Source organism: Magallana gigas, chromosome 8, assembly GCF_963853765.1.
Source record: "Magallana gigas chromosome 8, xbMagGiga1.1, whole genome shotgun sequence".
Lineage (NCBI taxonomy): Eukaryota > Metazoa > Mollusca > Bivalvia > Ostreida > Ostreidae > Magallana > Magallana gigas.
Window position 1 is genome coordinate 3,577,285 of NC_088860.1, and position 27,356 is coordinate 3,604,640.

The window sequence follows — 27,356 nt, forward strand, 5'->3', positions numbered from 1 at the left end:
CCTAAAGAGATTTGTTCGTTTTTAATTATGTTGATAATCGGATTTTAGCATGTTTTAATAATAGCAGGTACAGTCACTACTCGTACTATATAAAGTGTGTATGACGATGACGTGGATATTGCGTCATAAGCAAGTTTCATTGTATTTTAGCGATACTGGCGTAGTATTGATAACTTGTTGGTCGTAACAATTGCTCGTTTTGGGTGCACGATATATCTGTGCAAAGTGAATACGGTCCATCGTCCTTTAACAATAATTGGGCTCAGGAAATGCGCTTTAAATCAACGATATCAGAAACTATATGAACAAAATAAAAACTGATAAAATTATCTTAGAATATATGAAAACAAACATTAAAGCAAATGGACATTTCTTTATCACTTTGTGGATCTTGAGATACTGGAATAGATTTTAAAAGAAAGGTTAAACAAAAAAATATTCAGCCAAGCACCAACAAACTATTTAATTCACCCTTAGGCCATTCTACCCAACTTGAAGAGCATTGAATAAGGACGAAAGAAAATACCAAGACTTTTTACTGCTGCAAAGTTACACTGAAGAAAAGAGGAAACTAGAACGACCAAAAACAACATATTGAAATAATTGAACTTATTATTTTGGAAATCCATATTTTTTTAAACTTATATATTTGTTAGATTATATACAAGTATGTAGTTTACGTCGTATTTTCTGTAAACAATACATTTAAGTTTGCATATGAACATTCCTTTTTCTGTATATAAAGTTCTTTTAAAATCCATTGAGTTTTTTTTGGAAGAAGCATAATTTTAAATATAAAGATTCAAGAATTTAGATAGTTGTATGTCGAATTATATAATTATTCTATTGGAACGCGTCAAAATCAAAGCAAGGGCAGACTTCATTGTGATATATTTGTGCATTGTATACAGAATCTTCAGCAACGATAACACTAGGAGAATGTGTTATGTTTTAGTAGATTACAAGGTACAATAACAAAAGGATGCTTTCAACACTGATTATATCCTGGTGTTGACCTTTTAAATTTCTTTATTATTGCTCAGCGTAAACATCTTTGTTTTTTACGTTAAATCGTGAAATAACTTTACGTTTCAAGATGAAAAAAGGTTTAAAATCACATATCTCAAATAATAATTGTTTAAATCGATTTTGAACTCTTTGCTGTTTTATTCTTATCAAGGACATTTTGCTTTTTATAATATAAATATAATATCCCTTTTCTGTTTTCTTGACATATATATGGAAAGCTCAATCATTGCGTTATGCTGCGACTGGTTGAAAATCCTTGAATGTGAATGGATATCTGCTTAAGGAGGTTGGCACCTTAAATAATAGTAATGTTAATCATTCGAAAACCACTTGGATATAAAGATGGGACCTAAAATGTTCTTTTATTTTATATCTGACCCATATCACAAAGTAAAACAAGTAGGGGGTCACATTTCAAAAATTTGAGATATAGCAAGAAATAAGCTAATTTTAGGCCAAAATTGGAGTTAATTTTTTCTTAGCTTCTATGAAATATAATTAAATATGCCGAAATATATTAATAGAAACATCAAAATATTGTTTAAATATGTTTTTTAGAACATCATAAATATATCGTAATACACAAACTATCTAGAAGTTTAGTCTGCTTTGTAAATAAGGAAGCTAGAGTAACAGTACTCTAAAACTAGTGAGCTATGAAAATTGCTCATTTCCTTCTTGAAAACCTTCCGCCACAATATATAGTCCCTTACTTAACTCTGTAAAAATGTAATTTTTTAAGACAATGTTATCCAATTAAGTTTATTTGACATTGTAAAGTATAGATATACCACTAGAAATAATATGTGATGCAGAATTTTCAGACTAGAGGTGACCCAAAATGGCTACCCAAAACCTAAGGATCGAACCTCTTTAACTGATTTTTCTCGTAAAGTCTTTCGTATGTGAAAGCTACATTGAAATACTGTTGGGGCCCTATATTTCCAAAAATTGCATGTGACATGGGTCACAAATAAAATAAATTTACATTTTAGATCCCCATTTTTATATTCAAGTGGTTTTCAAATGATTGACATTACTATTACTTCAGGTGCTAACCTGCCTAATGTCTTTATTTCTTGTGGATTGTCATGTATTTGGGCCTAAATATGAACGCAGCACGTAGATCAACATTAAGTTATCAACTTATGAAAACAAAGTGCACGTCATGAAACAATTTTTAGTTGTTTAGGGATGCACCCGATATCTTCACCTGATTCTCTACATGGAAGACTTGCTGGATCTTACTCATGTTGTAACTTTTAAGGAAGTTGGGTTGGATCACGGTTGGATCGCTAAGTATTGGTTGATAGGTCATGCCCATTAAAGTCTATATTGATCTCCTTTAAAGAAAAGCTCTGTCTAAAGAAATTGGGGGAAAATTATTTTATAAAATATTTGGAATATTTACTTTATTTAATGATGGTTAATGGCTATATAAAAAAATTGGAGGATTAAATCATAATTAAATATTCGTTTAATTAAAAATTAAGCTATAAAGTTGGCGTCAATAATTCTAGATTTACCTTTGATTAAACATTATAAATTGGTTATTCTTCCTGGTGAAAGCGGATAGCTAACAACAAACAACAAAAGTAACACAGTTTTATTTAAGGAATAAGGAATCATTTGTTATGTATTATGAGGTAATAATTTTGGCAGGGGATACTTTTTTTGGTCGAGGAAATGTGAGGCAGATAGTGCTGATATATGATATTTAATTTTTCGGTGGATTTTTAAATTTGCTAAAATTGGTTTGCATGCAGGGGACCCATGGTCCCGACTCTTGATAATTTTTAAATATTTCAGAATAAAACAAGTACAAACTAGATGCTGTCATTAGACAGTAATACCCGCACCATGTGTTCGCCCCTAAATAACACTGTTTTATACCAGTTTAATTAAAAATGAAGGCTACATGCAAACTCCGGTAATACATTTAAAAATTATAATTTTCATAACTGAAGGATGAGATCCCTACCCATATGATAATACACATCGTGACATGAGCAGCCTTTATGTGCAATTTGGGGTAGAACTGTTTGCAGTGAATTTTCAGTTAATCAATAATCTTAACATTTTATGTCATAGGAAGTATAATGGTCTATATAATTATTACAAACAAAATTAAAAATTAAATTATGCCCCCTCCCCGTGGCGGTGGCCGGTTTTAGATTTGCTTCTGTGTGCCTACATGAACATCATCGTGTGCACAGATTTAGAGAAGGGGTGGGAGTGAGGGGTCCAGACCCCCCCTCCACATGAAAATTCGTAAATTACCAAAAATACACCTTGGACCCCAATGCTCTTACAGACGTAAACGCGCTAACCCATTGTGCTTCAATGTTAGATAACATTATTTGGGGGGTAAATATTTAATCAATAGTCAACATACTTTATTGTTTATCTCAATAGGAAGTATACATGTACATCACAATATGCAGGTGTCCTGCACCACCTTAAAGCTGTTATTTACCTAATAAAATAGTGCAAGTGGATTTGAAGAATAGGTCATAAAAATACATGCATGTTACAAATGACTGATCTTTGTCTGAAGTTACGTACACAACACAGGTTTGCATGTCTCATTAGCGGGTACTAGTTTTACCCAGCTCTTCGATTAGATGGGTTCACGTGTATACATACATGGGTGTTGCTAAAACGCGGAACGGAAAACGGAACGGAAGGAAAACGGAAAATCTTATCTAATGTTATTTACCTCATAGATTTGTTAAGTATGCTAAAACGATATACTTTATGTACCTTTTTAATTTTTTTTGAAAGATTAGCAATATTAGATTATTTATTCAAGAATATTTATTTCCTCAAAATTAACAGTACATGCATTGACCACTATATTCTGTCCCAAAATATCCTCGATTCACTTTTTGCTGTATATTTATATATACCTCAGGGTTCAAGCGATTCTCTTTTAGAAGCATTAAACATTCTCATTATTCTTTCTTTAAAACGTCCTCTCTAGCTTATCAGCTGGTATAAATACACGGCTAAAAATAAAGAAGTCTACGGGGTTTTGCATTTTAACAGACCCGGATGATGGTGTTGAAAAATTGTGCAAGGTCTTCTGAGTGACTTCCAAATGGAGAAAAGATGTCAACATTTTCCATTATAAATCGTCCAAATGTGCTGCATGAATATTTTGGGATCGACAGACTATAGTCCCAATATATAATCGGAAAATCAAACCAGGCAACGTCTAGAGCTCTCTATTCGGATCATATGTATATAGCTGCTGGAATAAACAACTGCATGCTTTGTAATGCAAACGTAAACAAAATTGCATTGCTAAAAATACTAGTTTCACAAATTACTAGTTTCACAAATTACCGGGTATTTTAATGTTTACTGTATTTTAATTTTTTAATGTCGTCAGTCCTACAGTTTTTTTCTTCCATCTCAATGATACTGTATCGTCTGTATGATAAAAGATCGTCTAGAACACCGAAAATTCAATTTTGATGTAAGTATATACATGTACATCATATTTGAAAATAATATAAAAATACTCAAAACACGCATAAAACGCTTTCACTAACTGCGTATGTTACGCTAATATGCCAGCAATACCATATAAAAGAAATAAGTAAAAAGTTATAGCTAATTTGCTCGTTTAATCATGTTAATGTTTCACAATTCGTATACATTTGATTTTTCCGTTTCGTACTCAACTAAAGCCGAATGAATACAATGCTATAATTGATAGACATTCATATGAATATTAATTAGATAGCAACATGTTGATAATCATTCATTAGATATAAATAAAAGATACAAAGTAAATCGTTTCTGGCCAGTCTATACCCTTTTTAAGGGATAAACGTGATGATATTTTCCATTCCGTTCCGTTTTCCGTTCCGCGTTTTAGCAACACCCATACATACATGTCTGTGTTTTCCGTATGCAGAAAAGGATTACGGTAGTTAAGATCAGCTAAAGGAATTCATTATTGTGTTTTAATTGGATTATCATTATGATGTTGACCAATTTAGGTAAGCATAATACATGTAGTAGCAGTAGCACAATATAATGAGATGCCAGCATGGGATTCCTGCCAGCATACATACACATGTATATAAGTTCTACTTTCACTTTCTAAATGTAATCTCCCTTTGACAGCATACTGTATCATCATCTTTTAATATTTAAATAAGCTTATCATCGTTACCTATCCTATCGCATTTGTAAAGTTTCTGTCATTTTAGTTGCAAAAGTTATTTTTTTCATTTGTCAGACTGCATGCACTGTTGAGTTGACCCCATATTGACCCTGTATAAACAATTTCTTATTAAATTTGTGTATTTCATATGTAAGTAAGTGTAGACACTTATATTTTTTACATGAGTAATAATAGGAAGGAAGGAGTATTTCTTTCTTAATGTATTATAATGCATCAAATACAATGTAGGTCATGACCTTATGGGACTGTTCTGACCCCACGAAACAGGAAAATACAAAATATCTTCTAAAGTCATTATGATGCATCAACTGGTGTAAAGTACATTAATGACCCCCAGGTGTTGTCTTTAACCCCCCCCCCCCCTTTATGAAATAGGAAATGATATGATACACTGTATATTTTGTTAACTTCTGAGATCTGAGATCCTCATCCCTAAACCGTTTAATTTATTTTTGCTCTTTGTGTCATTGCGCGTAAAATTGTATTGTAAGATTATGCCCCCTTGGAGACACCCTGACATTTTAGAACTAGAAATAATAATGTATTTTATCTTATTCATATGTTATACAGTAGTGTTTGATCCATATGGGTAATTCCTAGCCTAATGATGTCACTGCTTTGTTTAGGAGACTTTACAATTGCCCCAAATAGGTGAATACACATGGCAGTGATGCATATAACATTTTGTTTATAAATCTTAAAAATTGAATTAAGCAATTTCCAAAATGTTAATGTGAATCACGAGAGAAAAAGCAATCAAGAAATGATTTAAAATTTGCTACTGTACACATGTAAGAATGTATTAAGAAGACTGAATCTTTATAAGCAGGTTAGATTGGGGGGGGGGGATGAATGTGGAGTATAAACATTTATAATTTGAATCATTTATTGTTATTAATTAATTTTAACTTGTCAATGAATACTACTTATCTATCCCAAGGTAGAAATATGACCTCTGATCGTATCTCAATAGATCATTTGTCAATTATGCAAGGTGTAATGTAATTTTTTTTAAGAATAACATTTTTTACCAGTTTATAAAAGTTTTTAGACACCCAAATTATATTTTGATTTTAATAGATTATTCGACAAGGAAGGGGGGGGGGGGGGGGAGAGAGAGAGAGAACAGTTTATATTTGAGTTTGTTTGGGAGTGGGGGTTCCAAGTCATATATTTGACAATTTTTTAATGTAATTTAAAATAAGACTAAGCCATACTACAGTCATGAACATGAATAGTATAGAACAAAACACAAACTAATACATGTACATGTATATATACATAGGAAGTATTACAAAACAGATGATTGATCTATATCTGGGTTCTTAAATTGAATCATATATCATGTACATATCATATATTATTGTTTCTTTGTTCAAGGCATTTAAGATGGTATGTAGGTCATGATCCCAAGTGCTCTTCCTGAAATTATCAAATATCATAAAAACCATTGAGATCCCCACCTTAATCCAAAGATATTATTCCTCCTTAGGTCATGCAGGCGCATCAGATCATTATGGCATGTAAGTCATGACCCTAAGGGGTCATCCTGACCCCCTTAGAATCAGAAATTGTCAATTATCTTTAAATTATTGATGTTTGATGATCCTATCTCTATTTAATCTTTATTAATTATTAAGTCTCCTGAATGAAGTTTGGAGACTTATTGTTTTTGTACGGTTCTTAATACATGTATATATTCTTCATCTTCTTTTTCTTCTTTCCCGCTCTGAACTTGTTTCTCAGAGATGGCTGAACATAATTGTACAAAACTCTAGGATATGATATGCCTGCAAATCTAGTTGTGCACCCTGGTTTGATTTTTCTCATTTTGGGTTAGACAACCACTTTTCGGGGGAGGGGGGGGGGGGGAGGGGGGTGTCAAAAGGGTGTGGGGTCTAACATTGAACCTTGTAGAAAGAATCATAGACTCTATTGTAAATGGTAACTTGAAAACGGACAAAGATAATAATATAGGGTTTTCATAATCATATATTGGCTGTTACTGGCAATATATAGGGTTTATTAGATCTGACCCCTGGGGTCATCCCCACCCCCCAGGAATTTGAAATTACCATATATCTCAGAAACTGTTATAATCATGACCCCTAAACCATATATATTCATGTTTCTGATGTCAAGGGGCATCAAATGTTATGTAGGTCATGGGCCCTGTGGGTGGTCCTGACGCCCTCAAACAGCAAGTCCCTTAATATCTTCAAAACAGTTGAGATCCCCACCCTTAAACCATATATATTCTTGTACCTTGTGTCAAGGGGCATCAAACGGTATGTAGGTCATGGGCCCCGGGGGTTGTCATCACCCCCCTTGAACAGGAAGTGCACGAATATCTCGAAAACGGTTGAGATCCCCACCCCTTAACCATATATATTCTTGATCCTTAAAGGGCATCAAAAGGTATGTACCGGTAGGTAATGGGCCTCAGGGTTAAATTTAATTTTTCAAAACCGTAATGCACATCTATGGAACAGTTCCTTTCATATCCCAAGATATGATGTGTCTATCCATTAAATCATAAAAGGAGTTCTAGGATCTATGTTTTTTTTTAAGTGATAAACGTCAATTTTCTGCTACTATTTGACTCCCAGGATGAAATTTAAATTTTTAAAACCTTATTGCACATCTATAGGACAGCCCCAATTATATCCCAAGAGATGATGTAGCTACTCCAAAAGTTGTAACAGGAGTTCTGGGAACCATATTTTTTTTGCCAAAAAACGTCATTTTTTGTTGCCCACTGATCCCCTTAATTAAAAAAAAAATTCTGGAACCTGATCATGCCTCAATATGACACCCCCAATCATATTCTAGAAGATCATTTGGCTACTGCTTAAAAAAAATGATGTTTTTTAAACCAGTTTTTTTGTAAAAAAACGTCATTTTTTAGCCATTAAATGACCCCAAGGACAAAATTGAAAATTCCGAAACCTTATTGCGCATCTATAGGATACCCTAAAACATATTCCAAAAGATGATTTGTCTACTTTTGAAAATGTAGGACGAGTTCGAGGAAGAAGGTTTTTTGTGAAAAAACGTCATTTTTTACCAATTATTTGACCCCCAGGACTAACAGAGAATTTTTGAAACTTTTTTACAAAACAACATGATACCCCAAATCAAACTCCAAGAGTTCAGTTTGCTGGTTTATAAGATGTAAGAGCAGTTTGAGAAAGTAAAACGTGACAGACGGACGGACGGACAGACAGACGGACGGACAGACGGACGGACGGACGGAACAGGGTAACAACAATATACCCGAACTTTCTTTAGAAAGTGCGGGTATAATTACATAAACTTTCATAGGATTGGTAGTTTAATGTATACCCATGCAAAAAATCACCAATTGATGGGGGGGGGGGGGTTCAATCACCTTCTTTTCGAATGACATTTCGTGTTCTGAACCCACTCTACTTTTCAAGCACAAAACCGAAAGTGAAAATTTTGGCCATAGTTTCGCATTTTCATTCCATATCTAATGAAAAGTGCTACCAGTGTTAAAATGTCATATATCAATGAAATTAACATGAGCTCCTCTATCCACAAAATGAATGCAATAAATATTCTAGCAATTTATACCCCTCAAATAATCAGCCAAACACCAGGTTCTCCATTTATTTCAAAATTTTGGTCTTTCCTTCGAAACCATCCCCTGCCACCTTTGCCTACTAAATAACAAGATATTGCGTTCCTTGTTTTTTCGGAAAACATTAATGCGTTCCTTGATATTTCGGGAAACACCAAAACAGAGCGATTTATCATATTTCATGAATGTTGTACGTTTAAGTATAACATAAACAAACGTTTCACTTTGATAACTGGTATCACATGCCAATCATTCTTTTTAAAAGGAACACTAGTACTTATATCCGTTCTAAATCTTCAAAGACGTTGATTCGCTTTACTTTAAAACTAGTTTGACATTTAAAAGCTCAACGTTTTTAGTTAATGAGATCGCTTAGGTGTCTTAACATAATTAATTTTTTTTTAAAAATGTATATTTTTACTAATGACACGCAACTTAGAAATTGTAAATTGAAAACTATTTAAAAAAAAAACAATTCCCTCCTTAAGTGGCAAACACCACAGAATCAAGCCTTTGTGTTTTCATCCTCCCCCTTTTAGAAAACACTCATCAAAAATTCAAATGACCACGTATTAGTACAAAAATTAAACGGCCAGACATCTTGTGCATTTTTTCTATATCCTTTAAAATTAGCACCCGCGCTTTATTTTTAATCCCAAGAATGTTTCCCTGGTTAAGACCAGTCAAAAAACAATAACAAACAAGTAGATAAGATAGTATGAGGATAGGGAATACCTTATTAAGAAAAACAATAAGAAACCTACAAAAAACAATGAAGTCTCCTGTTGTAGACGGAAAACCTTAAAAATCAGAAACAGTACTAAAACAATCAGGTTTTCCGTTGGATACAGAATACCTTAATGATTATTAGTCCGTTATGTTGTTGATTGAAGTACGCCATATATTGAATGCCAGGACTGCATCATTAGAGCATCATCTTTTGTTATTTTATATCCCCTGATTATAAATACTAACAAAGCATTGCAAGAACTCTTCGGTGTTCATTGGTCTGGTGGTGCAATAATGTCCCTGATTGGGTCGATACGTCTGTTCGAAGAGTGGCAATATAAGCAAGCAGTAAGCGGTCGGAAATTAAAGTTTATCAGTTACTCAACAGTGGCTCTGGTGACGATGGTCTAAAATGTTCCTTCAATCATACATATTTGCGTTGCTTTTTAGCCTTGGGAGATCATCCTCCGAGATTTATGGCAAGTATCTATCAGGTTTTACCTTCGCGAGTTTTGATAAAATGGGTAAACAGATGTGTGTCAGGGAGTGTCAATCTTACCCCGGGCGATGTAAGTCTGTGAACTATAACCGGGTGCATCTTAGTTGTGAATTGAACACAGACAGTGCCACGGACAAACCGGAAGCTATCTTAGACAGAGAGGGGAGTACCTACATAGAGATCTTAACTTCTGTGGTAAGAACATGCATATTAGAGCATAATAGAAAAAATGAACTTTAAGATATATTAGTAATTTAAAGACAATTTAATGATAAATCAAATCTTACAAAATATTAAATGACCATATCACATAATTAGCATTTCCTTTATTCATTCAAATTGTCTATTTGTAGATATTGCGTCAATATTGTATATTACCGGAGTTTAATCTATAGCTAGTTACCATTCTTCCCATCCATAACTATTCCATTTCAAAAGCAATGCATTGCAGTCAATAAGGACTTGGTCATTCAACATTATCAATAATTCACCTACTTTGAATACCCACGTGTGTTTCCAATCCAATATAGATTTACCAATTCTAGATTTATTTAAGATAAGGTCAATATTAACTATCAATCGCTAGCATTCAATTTATCAAAGATCTTATCATAAATATTATTATGGTAAAATTAGTCTTAGAAACACGAATAACAGGAATTAACTCTGAAAGGTATAAAAGAATATATTTGCAAAAAGGTATTAAAAATATGCACATAAAGTAATAAAATGATATAATGCAAATGTACTTCAGTTGGAGTATATTTAGAAAACTCTAAATTGTATGTATGATTTTATTACCTTTGCGATCACTGGACCTGGAGTTTCGATTTCCTTTGAAATGTTTTGTTTTTAATATTTCGAGAACAATTCATATTTCTATGGTTGCAAATGACCAATCATCTTGCTGTACATTTTCTAGGGTTTTTTTTTAGTGGGGGGGGGGGGTAGAAAAGAGGGTGAAATTAGTTCGTTGGCAATGATTTCATCGCAAACAAATTACCTATTTTCCAATCCATATCTACGAGAACTAATTCATGTTATTCAATACTCATTTGTTTTTAGATCAACGTTGATTTGATTAAGAAAACAAGACTCTAGGGAACTATTGATTGCAAATTAATTGCTTTCTCTGCTGTTACAATGCGTTTGAGGCTAACTAGGTTTACGGCTGTTTGGTATCTTTAAAACTGCAATATTAAATATCTTACATACATTCGTATGATTGTTTTCATCTCTGAACAACAACAAAAAAGAGAAACAAAAAACCCACTCCACCCTTAAAAAAAGACAAATAAACAAAAGTCAACAACATATATAATATTACAAGTACCTACAGCGAAGTAAATTAAGGCACTTAATATGTCATTTATTAGGTCTTTCCACCTTTCAGGTGAAAGACCTCTTGTTTTCTTTATTTATCTTCTTCTTCTTCTTCTTCTTCTTCTTCTTCTTCTTCTTCTTCTTACCTCGGAGTCACTTTTTTTGTTATTAAGGTTATCCAAACAGTTTAAACTTTATGTAATTGCTCATTAAACGTTATGGTACCAATTGACCCTGTGTCAAAAAAACTCCCAGATCTTACAGAGTAATTGCCCTTCGAGAAGAAAATGCTTGTTATCGCTACTCCTCTGAAACCATCAAAACAATCACCTCCAATTTCTATTACTTATCATAGAGACTTTGGACCACTTGGTATGGAAGCGTCTACCTTGGTCAAACAAATTGACATAAAGGTCAAAGGTCAAGGTCATTTGGAAATCTGTTAATTAACAAGTGTTTAGATCTCTTTTTAGGGTGCTAGAGAAAGACTTTTTTATGGATGTAGTAGGACATCGTAAGACATTTTAAAATATAGCGCCTTGGCTTCCACCTTTGAATAATTGCCGAGTTATTGCCCCTATTATACTAAATGCTTGTTATCGATACTCCTCTGAAACCATAAGAGATAGAGACGTGGAACTTTTACCAATGTCTTTAGTACTAATAGAGGATTTTCCAATCTTTCATACCGATATGGATATGAGGCCCCCATCTAGCAGTTATTGCCCCTGAAAGTATTGAAACTTTGGTAAAACCACTTCCAACTTTTTTATTACTTACATAATGACTTTGGACCACTTCGTATGGGAGCGTCTACCTTGGCCGAACAAAATGACATATGGTAAAAGTTCAAGGTCATTTGGAAATCTGTTAATTTATGAATTTTCATATCTTTTGAAAAACAGAATTATATTCAGGGTTTCAATAGCTTGCTGGATTGCGCAAAAAGGTACTCAGTTGGGTCAGGTATCACATCAAGTCATGTGGTTTCTCAAGTTGAACTTGTTTTTACAGTCAACCAATTCATATTATACAAAGTTAGCTAGCCTCTAGAACACGCTCTTCTATTGTTAGGTTTTCTGTTTATATGCCTTTGTAAAGAATATTCACTTGGTTCAGTTTTGTACAGAGTAAATGCCAAAAAATTCAGAGATGTTTATGATAAACAACGTGGAATTCCTAAATGACTTGAAATAAACAAATCTTTAAAAATCACTTGTGGGTTTGTGGTTTTCCCATTTTATAGTACAATATGTATTATAGGTAGAAGAATTTTTTGTATATTTTTTTTTAGCAATCTAGCAACTTATTAAAATATTAAGGTGGAAAGACCTCTAATTGTTTATTTATGAAACTTTGATTTCAGAACAATTCAGTCTGTGGAGACATTCAGTGCTCAAGCAGGAAAAAATGTGTCGTCACGAAGTCTGGACCATCCTGTATTTTCCAAGGTAACAATAGTTTGGTTTTTAGAGAGAGAGAGACAGACAGAGAGACAGAGACAGACAGACTATTTTTTTTTAATATTTGTCAATTATCCTAAAATTTTTACTTAATTTTAAGACATAGTTATTTTAAAAGTGGTAGCAAAGTCTTAAAGAACTGAATTTTCGTTTTAATTTATTAGCTTTACTTCTTATATTCATGCAAAATCGAATTTTCATATTGAAATATTAGCTATACTTTTTATATTCATGCAAAAATAATTCATGATAATTGCAGAGATAACAATTTCGAGTTTTGATTTGAAAGTGTAAGTAATGGAATTATTGTGATGTGATAATGTGAACTCGCCAATAATTGTTTTCCGCCTTATCAAGGTTTTTAAAAAAAATGGTAAATATTTATTTTCAGGATAAATTTCATTACACACAACCTGCTCTGTATTACTTTAACGTTAGTATCTAGTTTATTTAATTATTCATTCCAAAAGGAAACTTTGTGTTGATGTTGTTAATGTCCTTACAACATAGGCTTCTTTGATTATGTTACTCTCAGGTAGTCGTATTTTATTATGCTTTAGATTTTGTTAAACACAGATGAAAAAAGTAATAAAATCCTTGAAGAGTAATGATAGCATTTTCTTATTAGGTTGTAATATGCCTAGAATAAAAAATGCTAAATTTAATGGCGGACAACTTATGTCTTGGGAATCTATGCAGTGTGAAACAGGCTACAATTACATAACTTCACTGACGTGCACAGAGACAGGCTTGGATAAAAACGCCACTGACTTTAGATGTTGTAAGTAAGAATAAAATGATTGGATTGCAATGTGTAAAAGTTGCATTCCTAAAATATTATCATATAATGTTTCTCTTTATTAATTCGATAAATAGATTCTTTTCATGCTTAAAAATGTTTGTTGCATAGAAAGAAAGATTACATACTTAATTTTCTTTTTCATTTAAAATGTAGTTACTTGTAATACATTTTAAAAATTGCTTTGTAACAAAAGCAGTTTAACAGTTTATTAAATAATATTTAATATGATTTCATTTTACTAATTTTAGATAAAGAAGAGGACGGCTGGATTTTGATCTACAGGGGCCAGAGTGGGGGGAATCACTCTGACTATCTGTCGTTTATTTCTAACGGTACGAGCGATGAAACAAACGAGAACGTAAATGACGAGCATTGTACCTCTATCACAAAGTCTCCACTTTGTACGACCAACTACCGAACATCGCTCATCGATCGGTGGCAGTCACTTGGTAACTTTAAAGTGAGTACTATATATAATCTTGACCTTCTAAAATGCACTAAACATCGACGTTGGTAGCTTTAATGTTTTTCATTGCAATACAATAGCCTCTTCTTGTCTATGATGATGTGTATCAAAAGGGTGTTCTAAAGATACCTTACACTAATGTGTGATTTATTTTAAAACTAAAAGTCAAATTAATGAATCATGCAGTGATTGCGATGAAGTAGACATGTTCTTATAAGTTACAAATTAAGAAAAAGCCGATATCAATTACTTTGACAAAATCCCAAAATCACATGTGGATAGATATCTGATTTACGGTCCAATTGCTTTTGCACATTAAAAATACAAAAAGTGAAGTCCTTATATCTCGGATAAAATTATTTTGATTGACTTTCATTCGACTCCAAAGTTTTGAACGATGAATTATTTTTATCACGAAAACGTTCAGCTACAGCCATCCTTATAGTAATGTTTTCCAAATTTATTTAACTTTTATTTATGAGTTGAAACGTATTGATGCGTCACACACTTTAAAGAGCGTACACAGGAAGAGCAAATATCATTTTACTAATCATGTTACATAATTAAGACTATTGTTTTCTTCACTTATTGCATCAATTTCATCTATAGAATGGTATACGAGAAAGAAAATAACAATTTTATTTCTTTATTGTTACGTATGTATATATTGTGGAAATATTCGTAAACAGAAATCACTGTAAACTACCATGTGCAGTTATTTAATTCTTTTTAATAAAAACAGGTAAACGTATCCCTGTACAAAAATGGGACAAAAGTGGCGGAAGTGGTGTTTAATGGGACAGGTACCAGTCAAGTGAGCTGGTTCTCTCCCAGTAAGATCTTGTCCAGTTCCTGGTCCGATGTCACCCCCAATCAAACGTACAATTATTTCAGCCTTGAAGGAGATGTTGATGCGTAAGATATTTGTTATATTGACTTCTACTTATACATTAAAGTTCGAAAAAAATGTTATTCACGAAGTATCATTTCTTCATACACAAGCAGTTACGTAGGTTTCGATTGCAGTCTTAAGGAGCGTCAACAGATTGGTATATGAAGGTAATATAGCGTCATCTCAGTACAAACACATTAAACTAAAAATCCCCGTTTACAAATAAAAATTTTTTGTATTATAGAAATTAAAAAATAGTGCCTAAATAAATTGCTTTTTAAGAAGGCATCTAAAATCAAAACAAAATGTCGAAAACGAACGTATGAAATATTATTTGCTTATGGAAAATGTTAAAAATGTTCTTCTGTGCCTATATGCAGTAAGCGAAGGTATAGAAATGAGACGGTATTAACATAAATTTGTAAAAATCATTTTAATTTAAGAGAGTTTTTTCTGGACGATAATTTTTTGCAATAGAGCACTAAATTGCGTACAGCGTAAAAGAACTGCTAAAAGACGGGTCACTGGTCGTATAAGCTAATTTGGTAAGACCTGTAATACATCTTTCTTCTGCCGCGCTTTCTGGGAACAAGTTCCATGCGTTGAAAACTATGCATGCTCTACGTTCATTGTCTAATTGTAGCATTTAAATCAAATATATATTGCAGCATGTTATTTAAATATTTTTAGACAACTGTTTGAAAATTCAAATTCGTAAAAAATTTAAAGTTACAAGATGGTGACAACTTTTGAAGAAAATGCACCTTTAAGAGGAGAATGGAGAAACTTTCAAATATGTAAAAACAAGGGCGGTTGCCCAAATGATCTGTTTTGGATGTCGTCATCATGCAGACTGAGGAATGTACAGCCCCCTCAGTAACATTAAAATTTGTTTTTTTTATCCCTTAAGGGAATTACAAAGCCTAAATTCTTTGTCAATAACTGCATCTTTGTTAAGTAAGGACTCATCAAAAACAAATTAACTAGAGGTATTACATCAATAATGATGTCAAAGAACACATACAAAGGACGTATTTAATGTTTATCTACAGGGGACAATGGAGAAACTTTCAAATATGGAAAAGTTATGGGGGTTGTCCGATTGACATATTTTGGATGTCATCATCATATGCTGAACCAGGAAAGCTTTGTCCCCGAGAACAAACAAGCACCAAGCAGTATTTTTATTGTCCCGAAACAACACAGTGTAAATTTGACCAGGGTGCACGTGAGTACTAATTTGATCTATTCTATTTATTTAATAAATATATACATGTAAGTATCTGTTGGAGTGTATTCCCTTTCTAAAACCTAAAGATTATTGAGTAAACAATAAGCCTATTTGTTTTCAAGTTTATTTATCCATCTCAAAAATGTTCTATTTTTAACATAGATGAAGTTGCTGACGTCATGACAGTGTCTATAAAGATGACGTAAAATCCAAATAAATTTTTACAAATTTTCCAATGTAATGAATGAAAATGGTGATATAAAACGGATGTGCAATTATTTTAAATTTGGATGTTATTAAGGACGACGGCGGACCCAATTCATTTTTACAATAGTGATTTTTATGAAAATTTTAAATGAGTTAGGGTTACTAAAGATCTATCAAAATCAATAAAAAAAAAATAACATGAAGATCGAATTAGATTTTTAGTAGAGACCATGTCAAAAATTTGTTGCATTACTTCAATAAAACATAATGGGAAAGGCATTTTTGTGAGAGGAGAAATAATTTTTTTAAAATTCTAAAATGGATTTTCTATCCAAATTGAAATATGATACTTGTAAGATGATTTTGAATTAATTTCATGTAAAAATGATAATGTCACTGACTTTGTTTTTACGGGGGCACATGCCAAATGCGATGTTTTGTTTTTTTTGTCAAGTTTGCATGAAAAATACTGTTCAAAGTCTAAGAAAAAGGTTGTCTACTTTAATTCGAGGTTGATTTATGAAACAAATCAACTATTGATGTGTGCTTTACATTTGTTTTGGATTAAATAGTTCAAACCTTAAGCTCAAAAAAGGTTTTACGCTGTTTTAAATATGAGTATCGGATCGGAATGTAAATGTTTTGTTCAAACTCTGAAAACTAATCTTTGTAGATGGTAATAAATAATTTGAGTTAATATTAAACTCACAACAGTACTGCGACATCTTCTAAAGAAATTTGTTAGTGTTGACTAATGTTGAAAAATGGATTTTATCATGTTTTAAAAATAGCAAGTTCAGACGTAGTGTCTATTAAAATGTGTAATACGATGACGTAGATGATTGGCGACGTACATTGTAGAACAGATAAATATTGCTTCATAAGCAATTTTCATTGTATTTTAGTGATTGTAACGTATTATTGAGAACTTGATGTTCGTAACAATTGCTCCTTTTGGATGCACGATATATTTGCGCAAGCTGAATTAGGTTCGTCGTCCTTAGACAATAATTAGGTTCAAGAAATGCGCTTTAAATCAGCAATATCAGAAACTATATGAAGAAAATAAAAACATATAAATTTATCTAAGAATATATAAAAAATAATTAAAGCAAATGCGCATTCCATTGTAACTTCGTGGATCTTGAGATCCAGGAATAGATTTTAAAAGAAAGGTTTGATCAAAAAATATTTAGCAAAGCAGCAGCATGCTATACAACTAACCGTAAGGACATTCTCCCCAACTTGAAGAAGAGCACTGAATAAGGACGACAGAAAATACCAAGACTTTTACTGCTGCAAAGACACACTGAAGAAAGGAGGAAAATAGACCGACCAAAACAACGTATTGAAAAACACAAGAGGAACAAATATATACAGACATCGGCAAAAGCAAAAACTCGAGACAGAGGATGGTGAGGACAGCAAATAAGGACTTACATAGAGTAAAGAATGGTGAAGTTGAATAAGAACTCATTAAAAGTTTATGATTGGCTTAACTTATTATTTATTAACTTATTATTAACTTATTATTTTGGAAATCCATTTTTTTTTAAATTTATGTATTTGTTAAATTGTATACTAGTATGTAGTTTACGTCGTATTTTCTGTAAACAATACATTAGAACATTCCTTTTTCTGTATATAAAGTTCTTTTAAAATCATTTGAGATTTTTTTTTGAAGAAGCATAATTTCAAATATAAAAGATTAAAGAATTTACTAGATAGTTGTGTGTCGAATTATAATTATTCGATTGTTACGGGTTAAAATCAAAGCAGGGGCAGACTTCATTGTGATATATTTGTGCATTGTATACAGAATCTTCAGCAACGATAACACTAGGAGAATGTGTTATGTTTTAGTAGATTACAAGGTACAATAACAAAGGGATGCTTTCAACTCTGATTATATCCTGGTGTTGACTTTTTAAATTTCTTTATTATTCCTCAGCGTAAATATCTATGTTTTTTACGTTAAATCGTGAACTAACTTTACGTTTCAAGATGAATAAAAGGGTTAAAATCACATTTTTAATAATAATAATTGTTTAAATGAATATTAAACCCTTTGCTGTTTTATTCTTATCAAGGACATTGTGCTTTTTATAATATAAATTGATATCCCTTTTCTGTTCTCTGGACATATATATAAAAAGCTCAATCATTGCGTTATGCTGCGACTGGTTGAAAATCCTTGAATGTGAATGGATATATGCTTAAGGAGGTTGGCACCTCAAATAATAGTAATGCTAATCATCCGAAAACAACTTGGATATAAAGATGGGACCTAAAATGTTCTTTTATCTTTTATCCGACCCATGTCACAAGCCATTTTTTGGAAATATAGGGCCCAAAACAGAAATGATAATTTTCCTGAAATCTTTGCTAAAATTTGACATGGAAATTGATAATTTGAAGAAATCAAACAAATATTTATAGTTTAAGATAATATTTAGTTATGATTTTGATACAGTATGAAGTTGAACACACGTAGTGACTATTAAAGTAAAATCTATGTCAAAGTTTAAAAATTCTTGCTTTACTAGTGGCTTCAAAGGCCAGTATATAATGAATACAATAACAGATGTTACAAAATTTTGGAGTAATCAAATGATAACGCAAATCAAAAAAATTATAGTAATGTCTTCTTTCCAAAACTTTGCATACAAATAGACATATATTGAATGTCTCATTTAAAAGTGTAACAAGTAGGGGGTCACATTACAAAAATTTGAGATAAAGCAAAGTTTAGGCCAAATTTTTTTTTTTAGCTTCTATGAAATATAATTAAATATGCCAAAATATATCAATGGAAACAAACAAGAACCAAGCAGTATTTTTACTGTCCCGAAACAACACATTGTAACTTTGAACAGGGTGAGTACTAACTTGATCTATGCTATATATCAAATAAATATATACATAGAAATATCTTTTAAAGTATATTTCCTATTTAAAACTAAAAAGTTATTAAGTAAGAATTAAACCTGTTATTTTTCAGTTTTAGCTGTTTGTCTCAAAAAATGTTTTATTTTTAACAGAAGGTAAAGTTGTAGACGTCTTTACTGTGCCTATAAAAATGACGTACGTAAAATCCCAATAAATTTGTACAAACTTTCCAATATAATGAATAAAAATGCTTATATTGATATGCAATAAATTCGATGAATGAAAATGCTGATATAAAATGGATATGAAAATATTCTTGATGATGTTAAACAATAATTAGTTTTAAAAAATGCGCTTTAAATCAAAGATATCAGAAACTGAATGGCAAAATTAAAAACAGACAAAATTATCTTAGAAGTTATGAAAACAAATATTAAAGCAACTGCACATTTCATTGAAACTTTATGGATCTTGAGATCCAGAAATATATTATAAAGGAAGATTTACTAAAAAAAAAATATTCAGGAACGCACCAGTATGCTATACAACTCACCCTTGGGTCATTCTACCCAAACTGAAGAAGGTCATTGAATAAGGACGACAGAAAAAAATATCAAAATTTGTACTGTTGCATAGACACACTAAAGGAAGGAGGAAACTAGACCAACCAAAATCAACGTATAGAAAAACAAAAGAGGAACTAATATATACAGACATCAGCAAAAGCAAGAACCATAGACAGAAAATAGGGGGAACATCGGAAAGGGAGTTGTGTGCAGCTGAAGAGATCAGGAATGGTGAAGTTGAATAAGAAGTCATTTATAGTTGGCTTAACAAATTATTTTGGGAATCTTTTTTTTTCTAAAAAGTTATTTATATTAGAATATATACTAGTATATAGTTTGCGTTGTATATTCAGTAAACCATACAATTAAGCTTGCATATGAACATTTTTTCTGTATATAAAAATTTTCGAAAATCATTTAATTTTTTTTGAAGAAGCAGGTTTTTAAATATAAATATTGAAGAATTGACATAACTCTATGTCTAATTATAATTATTCGATTGTTACAATTTAAAATCAAAGCAAGGACAGACTTCATTGTAATATATTGAATACAAAATCTTGAGAAACGACAACACTAAAAGAATGTGTTATGATTTATTTCTCTCGAGAGTAGATAACAATTAAGCATTGAATCCTTATTTTTTGAAAGATATAGTCTCATAACTGCAACGGTATGAGCATACAAATTATCACCGTTGCAGTTATGAGACTATATCTTTCAAAAAATAAGGATTTAATGCTTATATTTACATTTTTTTTACCTTCTTGCCACAGGGGCCAAGCCCGTTTTAACATTAATTTCAATGTAACCATAAATAAAGAAAGGGGTCGAACTCTGACCCAAATAAAAAACTACCAGCTCGCTTCAAACGCCTAATAAATCAATTAATTTTTTAAACACTCGCAATATGCATGTATTTTTCGGAAAAGTAATGTCTGAGATACACTCATGTCGGATTTCAAGTTGATGGGTCTTAAAATAGCGGAGATATACGTCATTATTCTCTCGAAGTCCCCAGTTTATTTTTACTAGGACATTTACCGGTCCAGGGCTCACAATGGGATTTTGCCTCTGACAACAGCAGTATTGCAACAAGTCGAGAAACATTTGCACTAATCTTTTAAAATCTCACATCAAACGCATGCTACTTACATAATTAAATTCCGATAAAATTCCTTAAATACTCTCCAAACTGAACTTTTATTCTCCACCCACATCAACTTCTGACCAGACCGGCCATTGTGATAGCTAATGTTAAACTCAATTTCATTGGTTAATATTCCTGATGGTCCAATCAGAATCAGTCGTTCTCGAAAACGTCAAAATGGCTGGCCATGTCAGAAGTCAATGTGGTTGCAGGATAAAACTTCTGTATGGAGAGTATATAAGGAATTTTATCGGAGTTTTTGTATGTAAGTAGCGTGCATTTTATGTAAGATTTTAAAAGATTAGTGCAAATGTTTCTCGACTTGTTGCAACACTGCTGTTGTCTGAGGCAAAATCCCATCGTGAGCCCTGGACCGGTAAATATCCTAGTAAAAATAAACTGGGGACTTCGAGAGAATAATGACGTATATCTCCGCTATTTTAAGACCCATCAACTTGAAATTCGACATGAGTGTATCTCAGACATTACTTTTCCGAAAAATACATGCATATTGCGAGTGTTTAAAAAATTAATTGATTTATTAGGCTTTTGAAGCGAGCTGGTAGTTTTTTATTTGGGTCAGAGTTCGATCCCTTTCTTTATTTATGGTTACATTGAAATTAATGTTAAAACGGGCTTGGCCCCTGTGCTTCTTGCCTTGGACGCAAATGCGAATTATACCTCAAATTACTGTATTATCCTATGGGTAAGTTCAAATTAATGAAAGAGCCACAGTAACAGCCACAAGTGTGATCTTTGATTTTCGCTTGTGACGTTGTATTTATCAGCGTTCAACGTTTGTGACGTCACAATTAAAACTCGTGTTTTTACCTTTTAGTACCCTGTTTGTGTTATGGTGCTATATCTGCAGTAGCTTTACATGCAAAATATATGGGATATGTAAATATGGTACAATAACAAAAGGATGCTTACAACTCTGATTATATCCTGGTGTTGACTTTTTAAATTTCTTAATTATTCCTCAGCGTCAACAACTGTTTTTTACGTTAAATAATGAAACAAAATGCGTTTCAAGATGAAAGAAAACGTTTTAAAATCACATATTTTTAATAATAAAAATGTTTAACCCTTCGCTGTTTCTACTATTAAGGACAATATCTTGCTTTTTATCACAAGTAACGCGATGATTCATCGTATTGTGCGTGTAGTAAACGTGCCTGTAATGTTAATGATATCGAGTCTACCTTAAAGCAATTAATGAATAGTCGATATCAATATAAAATTTCAAGACACGTAATTACAAAGTCAAGCCTTTATATCTTTATTCTTCATTTACTTACTCTCCAGTGTAGGTAGAAATCGCACTAGACTTTCTTCCCATATCTGTCTACCTTTGCAGAAGATATTACATAGATGCATGTATGTTGAAATTAAATTATAGGTACATTATTTTTCAAGCATTAAACTAGACATCCAAGCGTGACTCCGTTTGAATCTAAAAACTTAAATAAAAACTATATAGCAAATAAAAAATAGTCAATAATGCTTTACAACTATAATTTTTCATCAATATATTAAACCTTATCGTCATCAAAATTGTTTTTAAACCCACATGTTGCAGCAGTCTTTTGGAAATGTTATTATTTTTTATTATGAAAACTATTTTCTCTAGAATTATGACACACAATTTCTTAGTTTCTTCATAAATACAATTAAGGCCATGTTAAAATATCGGTTGAGGAGTCATGCTTAATATTTGATCAGTTTTTCAGAAAATCATCATACCTACGCAACTCATAATTCTAAAAATATCCAATTTACAATAAGATTTAAATTAAATTTTCGTTTAATTAGAAATTAAGCTTTAACATAATTCTAATATGTTCTCGTCAAAGGGACTTTCATTTCTGACGGACCTTTTGTAGTTTTACCAGATAAAATTTGTGTTCTTGAAAGATTTTACTTTTAACATTTGTAAACTTTGTACATCAAAGCATCCATAATAACCTTATCATTTATTCTGCCTGGTGCAGGCAGATAGCTTAGCACGCAAAACAAAAGTCGCGCAGTTTCAGATTTTATTGTGTAGAAAACGATGCCGTCATGCTATTAAAACAAATGAAATAACAATTTACAAAACACTACATAACTTAATATCTTTAAAAAACTATGTAAATTCCTTAAAGCTGAACATGGTTCTTAAATAGGCATAAATTGCCTTTTTGATATATTTCTTGCCATATTTTCTTTTATCACCGTTTTCCCTAGAACCCCTATATAAGCTGCACACCTTTTAACAGTTGAAGAGGTCTCACATGTGTGGAAGTACATACATTAAATCCAAAGACAACCAAAGGAATACAACAGGTCGGCCACGAGTTTCAGGTGTGCAATCGGGTGTAACGAAATCAGGTACCTGTGTGATGGTGCCTATTTATGAGCGGTGTTCAGCTTTAAAATATAACATAAATAGCTTTAGACTTAAACAGTTGATAAGAAATAAACCTTTGCTAAAGATTTACAGTTTTTTTGCTTATTTAAATGACTCATATTTTTGCATTTAAATAATATTTAAAAAAGAAAAAGAAACAACAAGTATGAAAAAACCCAGCACCTATATATAGTACAAAAATTTCCACAGTTGTTACACTACTTTATCGAAAAATGGAGTCCTTTACTCACGAAATGTAAGTATATTATATATATATATATATATATATATATATATATATATATATATATATATATATATATATATATATATATATATATATATATAATCAAATCTAGACATAATTAATGTAGATATTGAGATAAAAGAGTCTGTTACCCTCGTTACACATGTTACTCTGTTTTACAGAAGACACGGGTTTTATACAGAATTTGAAGCATTGTTAAAGTTTAAATTTAAAAGTCCGATTATTACATTGGTCGTATTTTATTTGTACATGGGTTACAGATATGCCGTACTGGGAACATCTATTGCATTTTTGCCATATATGGATTAATGAGTAGCCTACATGTATAAAATATGATAAAGAAACAACATTATAGGGAGTTTTCAGTATACTATTATTCAAAATTGACAGATGTGAGGGAATGCAGCACATGTCGGAGACGGTGTTTGTGGCATTGTGTGAGATAGTGGGGACCTCACAACAAGTTGCCTTAAGGAGGGAGGCAATGGACATCAGGGATATGGCAATGAGACGAGTGACACCTAAAGATGGGTTCAATATAATTCAGATGTTTAGTGGAAGTCGGAGAGAGGGATTCAAACTGAATGGATCAGATACGGACTGGATGTTTTGGCCAAACAACCACCGGTTGATCATGGACATGTCTCAGTCTGAGTATTACAACACAGCCAATACAGCCTTGATTCTCTCTGACAGTTCTGAGAGTCCACCAGGATTCACTTTACTTAAGTTTCTGACACCATATATAAGCAGAGTCATGTGCTTAGCATTTGTCAGAATGAATAAGAGTCTCTACATATCTAGTTCTAAATACAGACAGTTAACTTTTTTATCGATATTTTCTGATTCTACTGACATGGACCCTGTAGTAGTGAAGTAATAGGAGCAACAGAATATGACCATGCCCACTGTTTTGTTTGTGACTTTTGGCCTCCCTCTGTCTCTTCATGGGTAGATAGATGTCAAACATGGCCTGGTCCTGAGGTTGTTAATGATATTGTTAGAAACGGATGCCACTTTGTAGCAATAGGACACCCACTAGGTATCCATGAAAATGAAGAGTGGAGAATATCTTTTTCTCAGGCTGAATACAAACTTGTGCACTCAATGAACCACTGTCAGTTTTTGACATATGGATTGTTAAAACTAATTTTAAAAAAAGTTATAGATCAATAATCAGAAGAAACCAGTAAACTATTGTGTTCCTATCACATGAAGACAACAGTTTTCTGGGCAATACAACAAAACACACTACATCCTTGGTGTCCACAAAATCTCCTGGCCGGTTTCTGGGTCTGCTTTAAACTCCTCCTTAAATGGGTGCATTGTGGAGTTTGCCCAAACTTTTTCATCCCACAAAACAACCTGTTTCTAACAAAGATTTATGGCTCAGCACAAAACAGATTGTTTTTACAGTTACATGAATTGTACAGCAAAGGTCTGGCTTGTCTGTTACAGAGTTCCTCTATCAGGTCTCACATCATTGATGTCTTATATAATCAGAGACGTTTTGTTCATACAAATGAAAGACTCATTTTGACCGAAGTTGACCTTGATCTAGAACTTTTTGATGAAACTTTTATACCTTTTTTTTCCCAAAACACCTTTTTGAAGTTACCAAAGCCATACACACATTGGAACAACTATTAGAGTCACCCCTGACACAATGTCAAATTATAACATTACAAAGACTTGCAGTCATTATTCTTCAGAGCACTGCCTTTATAATTCCAAACATGTTCACTTACACAGGTGTCAATAAACAGATGTATATTGCAGACAAGATGTCATGTCGCTTGCTGAAATTAGCAGTTAAGTTCGGGTATGTTTCTGACATGTTGTACATTGCTATATATTATTACAAGACACTCAGATACAGGGAAGCTTTATTTGTTTTAGAGATGACAAAGGTCATGTTAGCTCGGCCATATCTGATGTGTAATGATAATGTAGACAAAGAGAGGTACACCGAGGCTTTAGGAGGACAGTCCTGGTCTACAAAAATGAGACATGCATGCTGTAGCAAGGGATATCAGTTTTTACAACAGAATCTGTTATATCAGTGAACTAATACCAGAACAACAATCTGCTCTAGAGAATACAGTGTGTTTATTATTCATTCCAGTGTTTTTATGTTACCCTTCCTAGAGTTCTTGTGTTACAGACACATTGATACAACATTATCACAAGCAGCTCTAAATGAGTTACAGGTCCTAGTCCACAATGATCAGGGACTGAATGTTTCTTTACTAGACAGAGACATCTCCTGGGAGATCCTGGGTCTCTGTCAACAGATCACAGGGAACCTCCAGGCTGCTCTATACTCATACCAACAGTCACTTAACACACAGTATCCTTTACACAGAATACAAGCCGCTACACAAAGGAGAATGAGGAGAATACAAGATATTGTAGGTGAAACAAACATCCATAATTGATCTAGAAAGTTTAAAATGTTAATGCGTATTTACCTTGTTTTGCTACCTTAATTCATAGGAGGCATTTCATTTGATTTATGAACTAAAAACCACATTTAATTACTGTTCTATTTTTTTAGTTTCTTATTTGATTTTGTCTAAAAATTGTTACATTCTTAGCCACTCTTATGATCTTTTCAATTGTATATATCAATATAAATTGTGTATATAATCACTGGAAGTTGAACAAACTTTTTTTCAATGTATCACAATATACTACTATCCTATTATTCATCCTATTCTTCATATTTATGATTTGAAATGTTTTTCTTATTGTATGTACCTATGTGAACGGTTACTTATTGGTAATATAAGACATGTCATGACCATCCAAAAATTGAATCTACAGTTAGTGTATTATATGTGATGGTTGTGATATCAGCGAGAGAGGACTACATTAAGAGCCAGTATCTCTGTGCATAAACAACCTATCAAAGAGCCGGAGTACCGCTAACAAGCCATTTAAATACGGACAGTTCAAAGTGTGTCATTTTTAAAAGTGTTATGAGACAGTGCAACAGAAAAAAATTATTCAAATTTTACAACCCTTTCCTCAACAGGCTACTAGAATTTAATCGTTATTTGTAAAACGTTTGAAGATAAGTAAGACTCTATACCATTCTTTACTCTGTTTAGAAATTGTTCATCCTATGGTTGGAGAGAGAAAGAACTTCAACAGTGTAAAAACAATTGACAGTAGTGCATCTATCTAATAAGTCCAGTTTATTGTTTAGTGTGTGTATCATTGTATTAAAAACCAAAATTGTTTAAAACCAAATTATTGTTGTTAAAAAAGTTAAAAGAAAGCAGTTTTTGCAATTGAATAAAGATTTGAACAATCAATACATGTATATCAATAAAAGAGGGAAAACTCACAGGCTTCTTGTCTTTGATGGGTGTTACTACTAGTATTTTTAAGGTATCCGATCAGAGTTAGGATCTAATATCCTATTATATCCGTAACGTATTAAATACTTTGTTTTTATTTCGAAGCATTTTAAAGTAGAAAAGGATTTACTAAGAAAAATTTTCCAAAATGTTATTATCTAAGCAGTAACTTATAGGCCTTCGGACTAATAAACATTCGGACTAGTGGACCTTCTGACTTATGAACCTTCGGATTACTGGGCCGTGATCTAAATAAATTGGTGAATGCATTATTTACAAACAG

General features: G+C 32.3%; 2 protein-coding genes across 2 annotated transcripts; both read left to right on the forward strand.

The window, feature by feature from the left end:
* Nucleotides 1-9,863: 9,863 nt before the first annotated feature.
* Nucleotides 9,864-17,946, forward strand: LOC117690104 (uncharacterized). Its single transcript, XM_034473226.2, has 7 exons — nt 9,864-10,254; nt 12,749-12,833; nt 13,474-13,626; nt 13,896-14,107; nt 14,856-15,028; nt 16,058-16,233; nt 16,399-17,946. The coding sequence occupies exons 1-7, from the start codon at nt 9,973-9,975 to the stop codon at nt 16,440-16,442; spliced, it is 1,125 nt and encodes a 374-aa protein (XP_034329117.2). The 5' UTR covers nt 9,864-9,972; the 3' UTR covers nt 16,443-17,946.
* Nucleotides 17,947-23,621: 5,675 nt separating this feature from the next.
* Nucleotides 23,622-26,981, forward strand: LOC105345057 (uncharacterized). Its single transcript, XM_011453038.3, has 2 exons — nt 23,622-23,696; nt 24,099-26,981. Exons 1-2 carry the CDS (start codon nt 23,674-23,676, stop codon nt 24,586-24,588), a joined length of 513 nt encoding a protein of 170 aa, XP_011451340.3. The 5' UTR covers nt 23,622-23,673; the 3' UTR covers nt 24,589-26,981.
* The last annotated feature ends 375 nt before the right edge of the window (nt 26,982-27,356 follow it).